The sequence below is a fragment of the Tursiops truncatus genome, chromosome 9 (assembly GCF_011762595.2).
Source record: "Tursiops truncatus isolate mTurTru1 chromosome 9, mTurTru1.mat.Y, whole genome shotgun sequence".
NCBI lineage: Eukaryota > Metazoa > Chordata > Mammalia > Artiodactyla > Delphinidae > Tursiops > Tursiops truncatus.
The window spans coordinates 103,763,293-103,782,774 of record NC_047042.1 but is presented as its reverse complement, the minus strand read 5'-3'; the positions used below and the strand labels follow the sequence as shown (position 1 = coordinate 103,782,774).

At 40.9% G+C, this 19,482-nt stretch overlaps 1 protein-coding gene and 1 long non-coding RNA gene across 16 annotated transcripts in view; one reads left to right on the top strand and one right to left on the bottom strand.

Moving 5' to 3' along the window:
• Positions 1 to 1,744, bottom strand: part of LOC117313645 (uncharacterized) — a 33,446-nt gene extending 31,702 nt beyond the window's left edge. For 2 of the 6 annotated variants that reach the window (XR_012334166.1, XR_012334163.1), the window contains exon 1: positions 1,454 to 1,744. This is a non-coding gene — a long non-coding RNA (uncharacterized lncRNA). The remainder of the gene's footprint in view (positions 1 to 1,453) is intronic. The other 4 variants (XR_012334165.1, XR_012334167.1, XR_004528225.2 and 1 more) reach the window with 3 other exon arrangements.
• A 155-nt stretch (positions 1,745 to 1,899) lies between these two features.
• Positions 1,900 to 19,482, top strand: part of LMBR1 (limb development membrane protein 1) — a 154,226-nt gene continuing 136,643 nt past the window's right edge. For 3 of the 10 annotated variants that reach the window (XM_073810136.1, XM_019930257.3, XM_019930255.3), the window contains exon 1: positions 1,907 to 2,122. In XM_073810136.1, the coding sequence (XP_073666237.1) occupies positions 2,057 to 2,122 (66 nt within the window). In that variant the 5' untranslated portion in view covers positions 1,907 to 2,056. Of the gene's footprint in view, positions 2,123 to 19,482 lie in introns of all 10 variants that reach the window. The other 7 variants (XM_073810133.1, XM_073810132.1, XM_019930252.3 and 4 more) reach the window with 4 other exon arrangements.

Sequence of the window (19,482 nt, the reverse complement as noted above, 5' to 3'; positions counted from 1 at the left end):
AAGAGCTTGTGGGCATTTTTGAGGTCTACTACCCTGGGCTAAGTGTTGTAAGTACCAAACACAGGGAAACAACTAAGATCAAAGGTGAGTGAACCTTTACAGACAGCTGCATAAAAGAAAATAAAAAGGTCTAGATGGCTGGAGCGTTGGGTTAGAAAGATCAGAAATGCCATATTTATTGACTTTCTGGAATATGTGTCTAAATGTCGCATCTTAAAATCAGATCTCATTACCCTCTGATTTGGAGAGATTACCCCAGAAATTATCCAGGTCACTTCACGCAGGTATTTAACCCAGCTCTCAGAAGCTGGGTGTTCAGAAAAACAGATACTTCTTTATCTTTCCCAGGTTCTTTAGGGTTCAGGGACTTCAAAAAAATAGAGATGAACACTGAATGTAACCAGTTGAAAATCATTCCTGTATTCTTATCAGCCTATGGCAGCAGCAGTACTGGCTCAGAGCAAGCCTCACGTTCTCCAAGTCCCCACCGAGCCTCACGTTCTCCAAGTCCCCACCGCCATTTTCTGGCATAACGCATTATAGGCACCGTATGTGGAGGCCTACAAGCTTCTCAGGGGCCATAAAAAAAAAGGTGGAGTCGTGAAAAAAGTTTTAATTCAAAATCACAAAAAGACACTTCAAAATCTAAAGTAACATATATCATAAAAATAATTTGACAGCAATTTGTAGATTTTCTCCCTTCCTAAGAATTCTCAGAGATGCCAAACATCACAGCCAATAGCAATTTAAGTGGCTTATACGCCCAAAATCCAAAAGTAAAATGATAAATATTCCTTCAGATTCATTTTTATTGCAAACAACAAAAAAGTACTTAATGCAGAATAGGGGTGAATTACAGTAAGTCCCGTACATATGAACCTTCAAGTTGCGAACTTTCAAAGATATGAGCGTGTGTTGGAACGTCCAATCAGGTAAGGTAGTTCACGTGTCTGGCGTACATTGTCACGTGCGTGCATCCTCTACAAGTGGTTGTGCTTTTGTGTACTCTACAGTACTGTATGGAGCACAGTACTACAGTACCTTTATTTCAAGCCCAGGATGTCCGGAAGCAAGCGTAACAGCAGCGGTAAAGAGCCAATTGTTAGTTGCTACCTAGGCTAACTTCTTGGACTTAACGAACGAATTAGATTTGCTAATGCTCTCCAACGTAACTCATGTGTAGGTAGGGGACTTATGTACTGTATGTGGCATGTTTGGCCGTCCCCAAAGTAACGGACCGTGGAGGCTCTCAGGAGGGTCATGTAAACTCCCCAGTACTGGGCCGCCCGCGGATCTGGCATGGGCCTCACGTTCAGGGCTATCTACATTTTCCAGGTGGGGAAGCACAAGACCAGCGGCGGCCCAACCGCTTATCAGACCCAGAGAAGCCAGGTTTCCCGGGTTTCCGCCCAAAGCGCGTCCAGAAACAACCAGTTTCCGACCTTTTACTTACTTTGGCGGAGTGACAGTTCCCGCGGGAGGCCTCCTGCTGGATGCCGCCGAGGGCTCTGCAGGCGGGGTTCGTGCTGGTGAAGGGCGCTGACTGCTGCGGCCATACAGGGTAAACGCCTGCTAACCCGGCGCGCCGGCCCGCCCACCTCCGTTAGTTCACCCTCACCGGCGGGGGGAGTACGCGCCCGGAGACCCGACCCCAACAGCTAGCTCCTCACCGCGCTCCCTGCGGAATTTCGCCTGCGCCCGCCGGCCTCCGCTCCCCGGGGGCGTGGCCCCCCGAGCCCCGCCCGGAAGGCTCCGCCCCTCAGCCTCAGGCCCCTCAGGCGTCGCGGCGCGCTCCTCTGACGCGCGGCGCCTTCCTCTGACGTCAAGACCCGCCCCCCTCCCCGCCCCGGCTCGCGCGGCGCCCGCCCTCAGCAGCCCGAGCGGCTTCTTCTGAGGCGGCGGTTGGGGCAGCGCCCGGTGTCTTGGTCGCGGTCTGTGCAGCGGCAGGCTGCTCCCGTCCCGGCCGGCGGGGCGGCCGTCCAGCCCCTCGGGCCGGCAGGCGATGGTGCGGTGGAGTGCGCGGACGCGGGCGGCGTGGCGGCGGGCATGAAGGAGGATGGAAGGGCAGGACGAGGTGTCGGCGCGGGAGCAGCACTTCCACAGCCAAGTGCGAGAGTCCACGGTGAGCGCCCTCCGCCCGCCCCCTCCCAGCCTGCCGCCCGCCTGTCCCTCCCATCCCCTTCGCTTCCCCCTCGCGGCCCTCGCGGTCCCCCCTGTACCGCTTCCCCGCCCCCGCCCTCGCCCCTCCGCCTCGCGCCGCGCCCCTCCCCCAGGCTCCGGCCCCCGCTCTGCGCCCACCTGCTCTCAGTCCTGGGCGCGGTCCCGTCGAGTCACCTGTCCGGCCCCCGGGAGTGCTTCGGGGCCGCCTGCGCCCTCCTCCCCCGGGGCTCTTCCCGGGCCGGGTTGGCGGCGTCGGCCCTCCAGGCGGTGGACGACAGTCCCGCGGCCCGCGCACCGTTGCCTGGCACGTCCCTGGCCTGGCACGGTAGACAGGTGTGCGGGCGGGTGTCTGGCGGGACCTGGGTGGCCCCGCGCAGGCGCCGGGGTGTGGCCGGGCTCGCTCTCCCAGCCCGACTAGTCACCTCGGCCGGGTTAGCGCCCACCTTTCCGCTCCTCACCCGTCGCCCTCCTCCCTTCTTGGGCTGAGCCCGAAACCTTGCGTTTGGGTGTGAAGGCCGGCGATGGGTGGGATTGAGGGCCTGGGCAGAAGTCCTCTGTGCCCTGGAAGCAGCTTCTGAAGGAAGTCATCCTTTCTTGGTCCCCTGTTTCTTCTGTGCTGCTGGCAGGGGTCGGGAAGCAGGCTCGGCCGTAGGAGTCTACGTTGATGTTTTCACCTTTTCCTGGCGCTCGAACACGTTGTGTGTGTTTATGTTTTCATAGCGATGTAAAATATATACATGTTGTGCATTTGTGTTTGTTCCTCCCCTCTTCTAACTAACTTCTCTCAAATTCAGTCAGTCTCTTGGTTTTTGGGAATTGCCTGGTTTGTGTAGTTCTTGATCTAGAAAATTGAGAATCACTTTGCCAAGTCATATCTTGGAATAAAGAGGTATAAATTCTGGACTGGTGGATTCTGCTACGGCGTATTAGTTTAAAGTTTTAAATTGAAGCTAAAATAAACAGAGAAGTACATCATGATACATGCCCAGCTCGAAGCACTTTAAACACACCTGTGTAATTCTGAACACAGACTGTGAAACACAATTAGTATTAGCATCTCAGAGGCCCATCCCTTTTCCCCGTCCAGTTGCTCTCCTCTCCACCAAGAGTAAGCACTGTCCTGGCTTTAGTAGATTAGCTTAGTTTTGAACTTTTATGTAAGTGGAGCCTTACAGTATGCCCTCTTTTGTGTCCGATTTCCTTCACTCAACAGCGTTTGTGAAATTCCTCTCTGTTGTATGTAGTTGCAGTTCACCCCGAATGCTGTAGTTGTGTGACTGTAGCACAATTTATGTTTATTTCACTGTTGGTGGGCACTTCAGTAATTTTCGGGTTGTGGTTACGGGTATTCTTGTACATGTCTTCTGGTGAACATGTGGACGCATTTGTTAGGTCCATACCTAAGGATGGAACCTCTAGGTTATAGGTTGTGGGTTTGTTCATCTTTAGTAGATACTTTTAAACAGTTTGCCAAAGTGGGTTGTACCAATTTACACTCCCACCAGCGCTGTAAGAGAGGCGTGATTTGCTTCCCATCTGTAGGACACTTAGTATTTTCTGGTTTTTTTTTTTCTTTTTTTAAAAAATTTTAGCCATTCTGGTAAGTGTCATGTATTTGTTGCACAAAAGACTTTATTTGCATTTTGCTGATGATAATGAATTTCAGCACCTTTTCATATGTGTATTGGCCATTTGGAAATCTTTTGTGAAGAGTCTTCAGGTCTTTTTCCCACTTTTAAACTTATTTATTTTTTAAAACTAAGTAACAGACTTTTTTTTAATTGCTTATTTTAAAAACAAATTTATTTAATTTATTTATTTTCCTTATTTTTTTTTGGCTGCGTCGGGGTCGTAGTTGCCGCACGCGGGGTCTTTCGTTGCGGCGCGCGGGCTTCTCTCTAGTTGTGGCTCACGGGCTCGAGAGCGCGTGGGCTCTGTAGTTTGCGCCACGCGAGCTCAGTAGTTGTGGCGCGCGGGCTTAGTTGGCCCGCGGCATGTGGGATCCTAGTTCCCCCACCAGGGATCGAATCCGCGTCTTCTACATTGGAAGGCAGATTCTCTACCACTGGACCAACGGGGAAGTCCCTTGTTTATCTTTTTAATATTGATTTGCCAGAGTTGTTTATGTTTTCTGGATATGATACTTTGGTCATGTATATGTATATATATGTGTATACATGTGCATACGTGTGTGTGTGTATATATATAGTAAATCTTTTTTTCATTCTGGGGATGCTTTTTCACTTGCTTAATGATATCTTCTAATGAGCAGAAATTCTTAATTTTAATATAGTTCACTTTATTAGAATTTTTTTTTATGATCGGTATGTTTTATGTCCTGTTTAAGAAATTTTTGCTTACTCCAAGGTAAGGAAGATGTCCTCTTGTGCTTTTCTCTAAATGGTTTATTGATTTACTCCTCTCATTTAAACCTGCAGTTCATCTGGAATTTATTTTTTGTGTACGTTGTAAAGTAGGATTCGTATATATTTTTTTCACATGGATGTCCAATTGCTTCAGCACCATTTATGACCTTAGTCACAAATTAGGTATAACTGTATATTTGTGGGGTTTAATTTTGATTCTATGCTGTTTCATTGGTCTGTTTGTTTTTGGCTTTATTTTAAATTAATCAGATGTTCTCTTATTTGGATTGAGAAAGGGACCCACGTTATAGTAGCCAGGAGCTTTATTTTTGTCTCCTACCCTAGAAACAACTCAGTTTTGGCACTGATTCTAGAATTCCTTAGTTCTGCTCCTCCTCACCCCTACTTCTGCACCAGCACCCTTGGGTGGTGGGTATACGCTGCCCTCTGCAGAACTAGTGCAGACAGTGACCAAGCTTAGTGAATTTGCAGTCTTTGGCTTTCCTTCCTCAAAGTATTTATATTTAGAGTGAGTATAAATGCTTGATTTTTCTCTAGGACTTGTTGCCAATTCTTTTATTTATTAACTTTTTTAATTAAACAAATTCAAAAAAATTTTAAATTTTATATTATCATCGATTTACAATGTTTTGCTAGTTTCAGGTATACAGCAAATTGACTCATTTATACATATACATATATCCATTCTTTTTCAGATGCTTTTCCCATATAGGTTATTACAGAGTATTGAGTAGAGTTCCCTGTGCTGTACAGTAGGTCTTTGTTGATTATCTATTTTATATATACTTGTGTGTGTTTGTTAATCCCAAACTTCTAACTTATCCTTCCTGCGCCCCCCCCCTTTGGTAACGGTAAGTTTGTTTTTGAAGTCTGTGAGTCTGTTTCTGTTTTGTAAATAAGTTCATTTGTATCATTTTTTTTAAAGAGTCCACATATAAGTGATGTCATAAGATATTTGTCTTTTTCTCTGACTTCACTTAGTGTGATAATCTCTAGGTCCATCCATGTTGCTGCAAATGGCATTATTTCATTCCTTTTTTTATGGCTGAGAAAATATCCCATTGTATATATGTACCACATCTTATTTATCCATTTTTCTGTTGATGGACATCTAAGTTGCTTCCATGTCTTTGCTATTGTAAATAGTGCTGCAATGAATATTAGGGTTCATGTATCATTTTGAACTATGGTTTTCTCTGGATACACGCCCAGAAGTGGGATTGCTGGGTCCTATGGTAGTTATATTTTTAGTTTTTTAAGGAACCTCCATACTGTTCTCCATAGTGCTTGTACCAATTTACATTCCCACCAACAGGGCAAGAGAGTTCCCTTTTCTCCACATCCTCTCCAGCATTTGTCGTTCCTAGACTTTTTGATGATGGCCATTCTGACCAATGTGAGGTGATACCTCATTGTAGTTTTGATATGCATTTCTCTAATAATTAGTGATGTTGAGCATCTTTTCATGTGCTTTTTGGCCACCTGTATGTCTTCTTGGGAGAAATGTCTGTTGAGATCTTCTGTCCTTTTTTTTTTTTTTTTTTTTTTTTGGCGGTACGCGGGCCTCTCACTGTTGTGGCCTCTCCCGTTGCGGAGCACAGGCTCCAGACGCGCAGGCTCAGCGGCCATGGCTCATGGGCCCAGCCGCTCCGCGGCAAGTGGGATTTTCCCAGACTGGGGCACGAACCTGCATGCCCTGCATCGGCAGGTGGACTCTCAACCACTGCGCCACCAGGGAAGCCCCTTCTGTCCACTTTTTTGATTGGGTTGTTTGTTTTTGTGGTATAGAGCTGCATAAGATGTTTGTATATTTTGGAGATTAATCTGTTGTCGGTTGCTTCATTTGCAAATATTTTCTCCCATTCTGTGGGTTCTCTTTTTGTTTTGTTTATGGTTTCCTTTGCTGTGCATAAGCTTTTAAGTTTAATTACGTCTCATTTGTTTATTTTTGTTTTTATTTTCGTTACTCTAGGAGGTGGATCCAAAAAGATATGGCTGCAATTTATTATTATTATTTTTAAAAATATTTATTTGGTTGTGCTGGGTCTTAGTTGCAGCAGGTGGATTCCTTAGTTGCGGCTTGCTGGCTCCTTAGTTGCAGCACGTGGGCTCCTTAGTTGCGGCTCTCCGGCTCCCCAGTTGTGGCATGCGAACTCTTAGTTGTGGCATGCATGTGGGATCTAGTTCCCGGACCAGAGATCGAACCCAGGCCCCCTGCATTGGGAGCGTGGAGTCTTATCAACTGCACCACCAGGGAAATCCCAGATATTGCTGCAATTTATGTCAGAGTATTCTGCCTGTGTTTTCTTCTAACAGTTTTATAGTATCTGGCCTTACATTTAGGTTTGTGTATGGTGTTAGAGAATATTCTAATTTCATTCTTTTACATGTAGCTGTCCAATTTTCCCAGCACCACTTATTGAAGAGGTTGTTTTTTCTCCACCGTATATTCTTGCCTCCTTTGTCGTAGATTAATTGACGATAGGTGCGTGGGTTTACTCCTGGGCTTTCAGTCCTGTTCCATTGATCTGTATTTCTGTTTTTCTGTGCCAGTACCATACTGTTGTGATTACTGTAGCTTTGTAGTATAATCTGAAGTTAGGGGGCCTGACTCCTCCAACTCCATTTTTCTTTCTCAGGATTGCTTTGGCTATTTGGGGTCTTTTATGTTTCCATACAAATTAAAATTTTTTTTTGTTCCAGTTCTGTGAAAAATGCCATTGGTAATTTGATAGGGATTGCATTGAATCTATAGATTGCCTTGGGTAGAATAGTCATTTTGACAGTATTGATTCTTCCAATCCAAGGACACGGTATGTCTATCCATCTGTGTCATCTTCGATTTCTTTCATCAGCATCTTATAGTTTTCAGAGTACAGGTCTTTTGCCTTCTTAGGTAGGTTTATTCCTAGGTATTTTATTCTTTTTGATGTGATGGTAAATGGGATTGTTTCCCTAATTTCTCTTTCTGATCTTTTGTTTTTAGGAATGCAGGAGATTTCTGTGTGTTAATTTTGTATCCTGCAACTTTACTAAATTCAGTGATGAGCTCTAGTAGTTTTCTGGCAGCATTTTTATGATTTTCTGTGTGTAGTACCATGTCATCTGTAAACAGTGACAGTTTTACTTGTTTTCCAGTTCGGATTCTTGTTATTTCTTTTTCTTTTCTGATTGCCATGGTCTCAGTTCTTTTAATTATTCAACTCTTTTTGGTTTTGCCTAAAAGATAAAATATATGTAACCTTCAATTTACCATTTTAAAGTGTTTATTCCAGTGACATGAAGTACATTTGCATTGTTGTGCGACCATCACCACTATCCATCTCCAGAACTTTTTCGTCATTCCAAACTGAAACTGTCTCCTTTGGTCAGTAACTCCCCGTTCCTCTCTCCTTCTAGTAACCACCACTCTACTTTCTATCTCTCTAAATTTTATTGGCTTGGCCAAAAAGTTTGTTCGGTTTTTTTTTCTTTTTTTCCGCAAGAAGGCTCTACTAGTGCTTAGTTGTCTTTAACTTCATTCGAAACAATTTTGTTAGATTGTATTGTGACAGCTGTCATATCAGCGTGCATTTAAAAAAAACTTATCAAAATTGGTGAATTTTTGTGTAGCCATTTTAATATTGAAGATGGAAGGAAAAAAGCAACATTTTTGTCATATTATGCTTTATTGTTTCAAGAAAGGTAAAACTGCACCTGAAACCCAAAAAAAGATTTGTGTAGTGTATGAAGAAGGTGCTGTGACTGATCAAATATGTCAAAATTGGTTTGTGAAGTTTCGTGCTGGAGATTTCTCGCTGGACGATGCTCCACAGTCTGGTAGCCCAGTTGAAGTTGATAGCAATCAAATCGAGACATTAATTGAGAACAATCAACCTTTTACCCCGTGAGAGATAGCCGACGTACTCAAAATATCCAAATCAAGCACTGAAAATCATTTGTACCAGCTGGGTTATGTTGATCGCTTTGATGTTTGGGTTCCACGTAAGTTAAGTGAAAAAAACCTTCTTGACTGTACTTCTGCATGCGATTCTCTACTTAAACATAACGAAAACGTTCCATTTTTAAAACAAATTGTGACTGTCAATGAAAAGTGGGTACTGTGCAATAATCTGGAACAGAAGAGATGGTGGGGCAAGCAAAATGAACCACCACCAGCCACACCAAAGGCTGGTCTTCATCCAAAGAAGGTGATGTTGTGTATATGGTGGGATTGGATGGGAGTCCTCTATTATGAGCTCCTCCTGGAAAACCAAATGGTTAATTCCAACAAGTACTGCTCCCAGTTATACCAAGTGAAAGTAGCACTCGTCGAAAAGCATCCAGAATTAGTCAACAGAAAACACATAATTCCATCAGGATAGCGCAAGACTGCATGTTTCTTTGATGACCAGGCAAAAACTGTTAGCTTGGCTGGGAAGTTCTGATTCATCCTCCGTATTCACCAGACATTGCACTTTCGGATTTCCATTTATTTTGGTCTTTACAAAATTCTCTTAATGGAAAAAATTTCAATTCTCTGGAAGACTGTAAAAGGCATCTGGAAAAGTTCTTTGCTCAAAAAGATAAAAAAGTTTTAAGAAGATGGAATTATGAAGTTGCCTGAAAAATGGCAGAAGGTAGTGGAACAAAATGGTGAATATGTTGTTCAATAAAGTTCTTGGTGAAAATGAAAAATATGTCTTTTATTTTTACTTAAAAACCAAGGGAACTTTTTGGTCCAGGTATTTCATGTAAGTAGAGTCATACAATATTTGTCCTTTTGTGTCTGGCTTATTTCACTTAGCATAATGCTGTCAAGTTTCATCCATGTTGAAGCATGTGTCAGAATTTCCTTCCTTTTTAAGGCTGGATAATATTCTGTTGTGTGTATATACCATGTTTTGCTTATCCATTCATCCGTCCGTGGACATTTGGGTTGTTTTCTGGCTACTGTGAATAATGCTGCTATGAACATGTTTGAATATTCAAATGAATGAATGAATGAATATTTGTTCCAGACCTTGCTTTCAATTCTTTTAGGTATAGACCCAGAATTGGAATTGTTGGATCACATGGTAATCCTATGTTTAAGTTTTTGAGAAGCTGCCATGTTTTCCACAGTGGCTGGTCCATTTTACATTCCCAACAGTCATGTGCCAGGGTTTCAGTTTCTCCATATCTTCACCAACACATGTTGTTTTCTGTTTTTTTTAACAATAATAGTTACCCTAGTGGGTGTGCAGTGGTAGCTCATTATGGTTTTGATTTGTGTTTCCCTGATGATTAGTGACATTGAGCATTGTTTCATGTGCTTTTGGACATTTGTATATTTTCTTTGAGGAAATGTCTATCTAAGGCCTTTGCCCATTTTTGAATTGGGTTGTTTTGTTGTTGAGTTTTAAGAGTTCTTTATATATTCTGGATGTTAATTCCTTTGTGATTTGAAAATATTTTCTCCCATTCTGTGGGTTGCTTTTTTTAAATCTATTTATAGTGTTCTTTGGTGGACTAAAACTTTAAATTTTGATTTAGTCCAATTTATGTATTTTTTGTCATTGTTGCTTGTGTTTTTGGTGTTATATCCAAGAAATCATTGCTAAATTCAATGTCATGAAGATTTTTCCTTATGTTTTCTTCTAAGAGTTGTGTAGTTTTAACTTACATTTATGAGGTCTTTGATCTGTTTTGAGTTAATTTTTGTATGTGGTACAGTGTTTAACTTTTAAATGCTCATGTAATAATTTTACTTCCTCTTTAATATTATGAATATCTCAGAGTTCTCTTGTCAGTTACTATAATGATTACATTTAGCTCCTACTATCAACTAAATGTAACGATCCATTTCCTTTTGCTGTCTTTTTTACTTTTCCTTTTGTACTTCAGGTGCACAAAATTGGATTATTTTTAATCCTTGGTTCACACACAAACTTTTCATTTGTTTGTCTGTGACCTGCTTTTGATTAACCTGTTTTTAAACAATATACACACATGAACCATCACTCAGGATTCTAAAGCATTGACTAGCTTATTAATACCCATCAGGAGAGCTGAAACATTGACAGTAATTTATATGTACCTATTTCTTATGCTGCCATAGTTGCACAGCAACATTTGTCTTTCAGTACATCTGTTCTTTGGATACATTTATTTAGATATCTTCAAAGTGGTTATCTTACATTGATGCCACTTTCACCAGTATAGTTAAAATGATCACAGATTAATACACGACTGTACTAAAAAGTCTCCATAATCCCTTCACTAAATTAATAAGAAATAACACTTATCGAGTACTGACCAGGTTATCTTATTTGAAGATAACAACCCAGTGAAGTAGGTACTTCACAGCATCTGTCACAGCGTGCGATAGAGCCGCAGTTTGAATCCAGGCAGGCTCATCCCACAGCCTGTACTCTGTTTACAGCCTATAAGGTTTAAACCTCCACCATGACAGGGTTCAGTGCATCCAACTAGGTCAGTTACATAAAATGGAGAGTTGGCTTACTGTAAGGCTGATGAAAGGACCAAGGAGAGCCTATGAAGCTCGCTGGCTGGGAGCCTTGGGGTCTGGCTGCATAATCTAAATTCTTCCTTATCCTAGTTGTGGACAAAACTCCCTCACTGGGCTGTAATGTATTTGGGGACAATTCTAGGGTTGACTGGGACTATTACAACAGTAGAGGTTTTAGGACCCTGCCATTTTTTTGGCTCCCTTTTGGCTAAATAGGAGTGGGGAAAAATGGGGGTGCCAGGAATCATCCTCCACCTGCTGCTTCCTTAGGTGAGGTTACCTGCCTTTTCCTACCACGGTCTTGCCCTCACCTCCATGGTTTACTCCTTGTGCTAGAGCTTAAAACTTTAGTCCTTTTGTCTTGAGAATAGGGGTTGGGCAGAAGATTGAGCCAATCACCAATGTTGTACATAAATTTGGAATTCAGTTGTCTGGGGATCCATAGTCTTTCCTGACCTTTGTCATTGTTCTTCAGCCAAAGACCGCCAGGAACACACTTGTAGTTGGATAAGTCAGGTTTATTGCATGTTACAGTGAGGGAAAATGCATACCATGGGGAACTGTGAGGCATCTCAGTAAGAGAGTATTAGAAAACAACTTTTTAAAATAGGATTTGGGCTTGTGTTAGGTGGGAAGAGTTAATGGAAGTGAAGTGGGGCTTTGATCTGTATTGGATGCTGTTAGGAAGCAGAGATAATTCTATGACTGGGTATCTTAATAGATCTTATCTTGAAGGAGAAAGATTTGAGTGAGGCTAAAACTGTAATTGGTAAAGATGTAAGTCATTCTTACTAGCCAGTGTGGGGAAATGTTTGGTCATTTCTATGATTTGGACAGTGTCCATGTTTCTCATCTTTGTTGAGGCATGACTACAGAGTGGTCTTATTCTTTATCCATTATGGTCATAGAGTGGCCTTCTCTGATGTTAATGTTCTCTGAAGTTGTTTATTTTCGACGGGAGAATCATCAAGACCTAGCTGTGAGTACCTGGCTGTGAGTTGCTAGCCAGTTTGAAGGTTGCTTCAAGGCCTATTGATAGTAGCAGGCCAGCTCCCAGATGCAGGGGATGCTTTTCCCTTTCTCATTGTGGTCATAAAATCGTAGAGTGGATGGTGTAGTAGATATAAATCCAATAGCCAATATATATGGAGATGATTTTACAGTATTGGTGAACAAAGAAGAATGGGATAGAGGTATAGAGGATTCTTTGTATTTGAGTTTGCTGAACGTGGGTTAAATCAATTTCCCTTGGTAGGCGGTACAGTGGCCCATAACGATGTCCACGTGGTATTCTCTGGAGCCTGTGAATATGTTATCTTAGGTGGCAGAAGTGCTTTGCAGATGTAATTATGTTAAGGGGAAGATTATCCTGGATTATTTGGGTGAGTGCAATTACAAGGGTCCTTATAAGAGGGAGTCAGGAGGGTCAGAGTTTGAGAAGATGTGATGACAACCAGAGGTTGGAGTGATGCACTTTGCGGGTGGAGGAAGGAGCCACAAGTCAAGGAATGTGGGTAGCCTCCAGAGTCTGGGAAAGACAAGGACGTGGATTTTCCGTTAGAGTCTCCAGAAGAAACTAGCCCTGCTGATACCTTGCTTGTAGCACAGTGAAACCCGTGTTGGATTTTTGACCTCCAGAACTATGAGGTAATAAATTTGTGTTAAGTCACTAAGTTTGTGGTAATTGGTTGTAGCAGCTTTGGCCTGTGATGTGCTCCTTGTGGGTATACATCACCTGTTTCTAGTTCTGTACTTGAGGTTAAAGGGGACTGAGGCATTCCTCATTATATACGTGAGATGATTTTTCCTTTTTCCCTATTCTTTTCCTTCTTAAGTGGCAATTGGAAGTATATTTCCTGAGATATGTAGGCATCCAAAGAATGTCATATCCTTTCAGCATGATTTTTAGTGTTAGTCTTCCTTTTGTATCCAAGCCAAAATTATGCAGTAGGATAGAGTATAAATCCTTTGAGAGCCATATGTTTTTGTTTTATTCTCCACAGTGTCTGTAGTAGATATTTGTAGGTGTTCACTCATGATAATGCTAGGGCTTTGAAGATTATATGTAAATATAATATTACAGGTCAATTTCCTGAAAACCTTGGTAGTAAGATAATTCAGGGAACTTATGGCGTTATAGCAAAAAAGAGACATGAGGGAATAAAGTTCAGAATTTCTTTTTGAAATCCCTTATAAATGTTTTAACACTTAAAACAACTCAGAAAGGACACCAAATAAAGATAAAAAATTCTAATTTTACGCTGCTAATATCTATCATCCTTTGTGTGTTAGAATCTTTCAGGATCCACTTCCCTAGAATATCAATGGAATTCTTGTAAATGCATTTTGGATTATTTTGAATAGTATGTATTCCGAGAAGTATTTCTTTATGGCTCTCACTCTGTCCAGATGTTTAGTGTCTTTCTGCTTTTTGACTTGGAGTTTTTAGCTCCTGAGACCCTGCTCCTCGCTGTCATTCCACTGGCACTGAAGAACTGTGTGCTGGAGGTGGGAGAGGCTTTGGGTGACCTTTTCCAGTCACTGGGCATAGAACCCTAGCTCTGCCCTTGAGGACTCCGTGTCAGAGCACTTGTTACCTTTTATGTGCTTGTCTTCCTACTGCCCTCAAAGACTGTGGTGGGGTGCCGTCCGAGGTGTCTTTGTAAAAACCATTCCTCTCTGTCTTCCTACTTGACCTGTTTTTCCATTGCTGACCCATCTCCACCAGGACTTTGGGGATGCCAGAATTTCTTGGCTTTTGAAAAGGTTTGTAGAAACAAATTTGTGTAAACTTGAAATTGCATGAGGGGAACTTAAAGTTGGAGAGGGAATACAATATTTTTTTTCCTTTGTGGCTCTTTGCGGCAGGACTCATGATAAAACTCATAGTGCTTTAGCTGTGTGGGCCATAGACTCTCAAGATAGGAATTTTTAAAGTTATTCTGATGTTTAATTAAAAGTTTTTCTACATGTGTATCTTTTTGGGGGCTTGGGTTTCAGGAACATTCCACATATCCCTTAAAGTAGGAGTTTTTGACCTTAAGAAGTCATTTATCTAACATTATTTTAGTTCTTCTCAAATTTACTGTGTATCTTTCATAGAGCACCATAACTAAATAAGGAATTTTACAAAAAGCTGGGCATCTAGGACTGCAAACTGTTTGTTTCACCAGCATGGTAATTCATGAGATGGTGATTTTATGGGATTGATGTTGTATATTTTAATATCAGATGTATTATTGAGGCCTATAACTGTTGCTTTCCCTCGTCTAATACTCTTTCAGAACCCCAGTTTTAACCATTAGGCTCTATTGAGAGCCTGTGTTTCTCCCTACTGCACTGCAGTACTGGAAGCAGAACATGGAGGCAGATTTGTTGGCTCTGGATTGGGGCAGAGTAGGCTCCAGTCATATCTCGGCTGCCAACTAGCTGTGTGGTATTGGGGAAGTTGCTTAATCTCTCGGAATCTTACTTTCCTTGTCTACAAAACTGGGAATTACAACACCTACCTCAGTGAGAATTACATGAGACAGTGTTAGGAAGGTGCTTGGCACAGTGCTGAACACCTGATCATATGGGATTTGTTGTTTCTGTGGACTTTGGTTAAGCTTGTTCAAGAATAGATGATTTTTGAACTAGTTTCAGTGTTCTACTAGTTACCAAGAGCACTTGATGTAGCTTTGTTAACTTAATGTCTAGTTGTTAAAAGAGCAAGGTGATGGGAACTTTTTTCTTCATATTCATATTCTGTCCTTGCTCTCCAGGAAGTTCCGTGCAGTGGTTTTCAGATTTGTTCCAGGGCTAGCCCAGTGCAAAATTTTTTGGGGCCCAGTGCAAAATGAAAATACGGGTCCTTTGTTTGAAAAGCAGGAAGAAAATGCAATTAAAGGTACTAAAATATAAAGCATTTTCCTTTATTCAGTGGTTTTTTACCAACTTGTCATATTTTTTTACATGCTATTCAATGTTGTTTTAAGTAAAAAAATTAGCCTGAATTTTTTTTTGGAAATTTATTTTTTATTAATTATTTTTGGCTGCGTTGGGTCTTCGTTGCTGCACTCGGGCTTTCTCTAGTTGCAGCGAGTGGGCTTCTCACTGCGGTGGCTTCTCTTGTTGCGGAGCATAGGCTCTAGGTGCGCGGGCTTCAGTAGTTGTGGCTCAAGGTCTCTAGAGCACAGGCTCAGTAATTGTGGCGCATGGGCTTAGTTGTTCCGCAGCGTATGGGATCTTCCGGGACCAGGGGTTGAACCCATGTGCCCTGCATTGGCAGGCGGATTCTTAACCACTACACCACCAAGGAAGTCCTATTACCATGAATTTTACCATTCATCTTGATATGGTGCAATACAAGTTTTAAATGCAAATGTTAAGAGCATTTGACTCATATGAAATCACTGAAATTGTACAATGTACATTTAGTAGTTCATGCATGTATGTGTATTTTGTTCTTGTCAGAACAATGGGAATGCTGCACAAAACCAACTCAACTGGTTTTTAAAGTTTTATTGAGATATAATTCACATATGATACAGTTTACCCATTTCGGTGATTTTTAGTATATACATGAATCGTGCAGCCATCACCACAATCTAATGATAGAACATTTTTATTATCTTAAAAAGAAATATTATACCCTTTAGCAGTTCATTCCCCATTTACCCCCAAATTCTCCTCCTTCCAGTTCTAGACAACCACTAATCTACCTTTGCCTGCTCTGGATATTTCATATTAATTGAATCATGCAATATGTGGTTTTTTTTGGTGTCTAGCTTCTTTCAATTAGCATGATGTTTTCAAGGCTCATCATGTTGTAGCATGCATCAATAGTCCATTCTTTTTTATGGTCAAATAATATTCTGTCGTATGGATGTGCCATGTTTTAGTTATTCATTCTTTAGTTGATGGAGCTTCAGGTTGTTTCCACTTTTTGGCTCTTATGAAAAGTGTTGCTGTGAACATTTGTGTACAAGTTTTTGTGTGGACATATCTTTTTATTTCTCTTGGGTGGAATTGCTAGGTCATATGCTGATAACTCTGTGTTTAATATTTTGAGGAACTGATAAACTATTTTCCAGAATCATGGCACCATTTCACATTTGTACCACCAACATGAGAGTTCCAGTTTCTCCATATTCTCTTCAACACTTGTCATTAATGGTCTTTTTGATTTTTAATTATAGCCATCCTGGTGAGTATTATGTATTATCTCGTTGTGCTTTTTTTTTTTTTTTTTTTTTTGCGGTACGCGGGCCTCTCGCTGCTGTGGCCTCTTCCGTTGCGGAGCACAGGCTCTGGACGTGCAGGCTCAGCAGCCATGGCTCACGGGCCCAGCTGCTCCGCGACATGTGGGATCTTCCCAGACCGGGGCATGAACCGGTGTCCCCTGCATCGGCAGGCGGACTCTCAACCACTGCGCCACCAGGGAAGCCCTCGTTGTGCTTTTGATTTGTATTTCCCTGATGACTAATGATGTTAGACATCTTTCTGTATCCTTATTGGCCATTTGTATATGTTCTTTGGGGGAATGTGCCTATTCAGATGCTTTATCCATTTTTATTTTTTATTTTATTTTATTTATTTTTTAAAATTTATTTATTTGGCTGTGTTGGGTCTTTGTTGCTGTGCACGGGCTTTCTCTAGTTGCAGCGAGCGGGGGCTACTCTTCGTTGCAGTGCACAGGCTTCTCATTGTGGTGGCCTCTCTTGTTGCGGAGCACGGGCTCTAGGTGTGCGGGCTTCAGTAGCTGTGGCACACGGGCTGAGTAGTTGTGGCTCGCAGGCTCTAGAACACAGGCTTAGTAGTTGTGGCACACGGGCTTAGCTGCTCCGTGGCATGTGGGATCTTCCCGGACCAGGGCTCGAACCCATGTCCTCTGAATTGGCAGGTGGATTCTTAACCACTGCACCACTTGGGAAGTCCCTGTCCATTTTTAAATTGAGCTCTTTTTTAAAATTAAAAAAAAATTTTTTTTGACCATTTTTTAAATTTAAGTATAGTTAGTTTATAATGTTGTATTAGTTTCAGGTGTACAGCTAAGTGGTTCAGTTATATCTATCTATCTATCTATCCTTTTTCAGATTCTTTTCCATTACAGGTTATTCAAAGATATTGAATATAATTCCCTATGCTATGCAGTACAAACAAAAGTTAAGGGAAGTTGTTGCTAATAGACCTGCTTGACAAGAAATTTTAACAGAAGTTCTTCCGAGAGATGGACATTATTTAGGTGAGAAACTCAGATTTACATAAAGAAAGGAAGAGTATTAGAGAGGAATCAACTAAGGGTAAATAAAATCTTTTACTCTTGATCCAACAGGTAACAGTTTATTGAAAGTAATAGCGCCAGTGTTTCCAGTGATTAGCTTGTGGATAAGTGAAATGAATGACAGTAATGTTATAGGGACAGGAGGAAGGAATTGGGAAAACTCTGCTGTAAGGTATCTGCACTACCTATGAAGCTGTATAGTATTGTTTGAAAGTAGATTTAGAGTAGTTGTAAATGTAAATTGTAAACTCTAGGGCAACCGATAAAAAATTTAAAAAGAAGTGTAGTTGATATGCTAAGAGAGGAGAGAACATAGAATTATATAAAATGCTCAGTTAAAACCAGAGATGGCAGAAAAGGACTGAAAGACAAAAATGGAAACAAAGAACAAGGTCAGTGAATAGAAAATAGTTAAAACTATGATAAATATTAAAACAACAGTATCAATGATCACTTTAAATGTGAATGGTCTAAATAAATCAATTAAAAGACAGATGGTCAGAGTGGATTAAAAACCCCAACTATATGTTGTCTATAAGAAATCGAATAAATGTAAAGATACAGATATATTAAAAGTAAAGGGACACAGAAAGATATACCGTGCTAACACTGATCAAGAGAGAGCTGGAGTATCTGTGTTAATTTCAGACAAGGTGGACTGCAGAGCAAGGAAGACTGTCAGGGCTAAAAGGAGCAATATATAATGATAAAGGGTCAGCTTTCTAAGAAGGCATAGCAATCCTTAATGTGTATGTACCTAACAACAGAGCATCAAAATACATCAGGCAAAAACTGAACTGCCAAAAGAAATGGATGACTCCACTGATATAGCTGGAGACTGCAACACACCCTCTATTGTTAATTGGCTATATATATATATATATATATATATATATATTTGAACTAAATAACACCATCAGTCAACTGGATCTAATTGACATTTACAGACTCCTTCATCCAACAACAGCACAGTGTGCATTCTTCTCAAGCTTGCATGGAACATTCACCAAGATGGACTACCTTCTAGGCCATAAAACACTTAAACTTAAAAGGATAGAAATCATACAATGTCTGTTCTCATACCAGAGTTGAGTTAAATTACAGATTAGTAACAGAAATATAGCTGGGAAGCTCCAAAGTAATTGGAGATTAAATAGTACACTTCTAAATAACACATGGGTCAAAGAAAAAGTCTCAAGAGAAATTTAAAAATATTTTTAAATGAAAATGAAAACACAGTTTATCAAAATTTGGTGGGATGTAGCAAAAGCAGTGCTTAGGGAGAAATTTGTAGCATTGAATGGATATATTAAAAAAGAAGACAGGTCTAAAATCACTAATCTAAGCTTCTACCTTAGAAAACTAGAAAAAGAAGAGCAAAGTCATTTAAAAGTAAGCAAAGGAGAAGTGATAATAAGAAATGGAGCAAAAAGCAATGAAACTGAAAGCAGGAAATAAATTTTAAAAGTCCGCAAAACCAAAAGCTTGTTCTTTGAGAATATCAGTAAGAATGATAAACCTCTTGCTAGGCTAAGAAAAACAGAGGGAAAACACATTACTAATACCGGAAATGAAGGAGAGGCCATTGCTACTGATTCCATGGGCATTAAAAAGTTACTAAAGGAATATTATGAACAATTCTGTGCCCACAAATTTGAAAACTTAGATGAAATGAACAAATTCCTTCAAAGATACAATTTATCAAAGCTCACACAAGGAAAAGCAGATAATTTGAGGAGGTCTGTATCTACTAAAGAACTTGAATCAGCAGTTAACCTTCCAAAAACCAGTGCCAGATTGTTTGGCTGGTGAATTCTAACACATATTTAAGGAAGAAGTGATATCAATTATCTGCAGTCTCTTACAGACAATAGAAGAAGAGGGACTACTTCCTAACTTCTTCTATGAGGCTAGTATGACCCTACTACTAAACAGACAAAGACATTGCAATAAAAGAAAACTACAGACTGATATTGCTCATGGGCATAGATGCACAAATTCTGCAAGAAAATATTAGCAAATTAATTCCAACAGTGTATAAAAAGAATTATACAAAAATCACTTAATGTAGTCCATCACATCAACAGACTAAAGAAGAAATATCATAAGATCCTATCAGTAGATGCAGAAAAAGCAGTTGGCAAAATTCAGCATCCATTCCTGATAAAAACTCTCAGTAA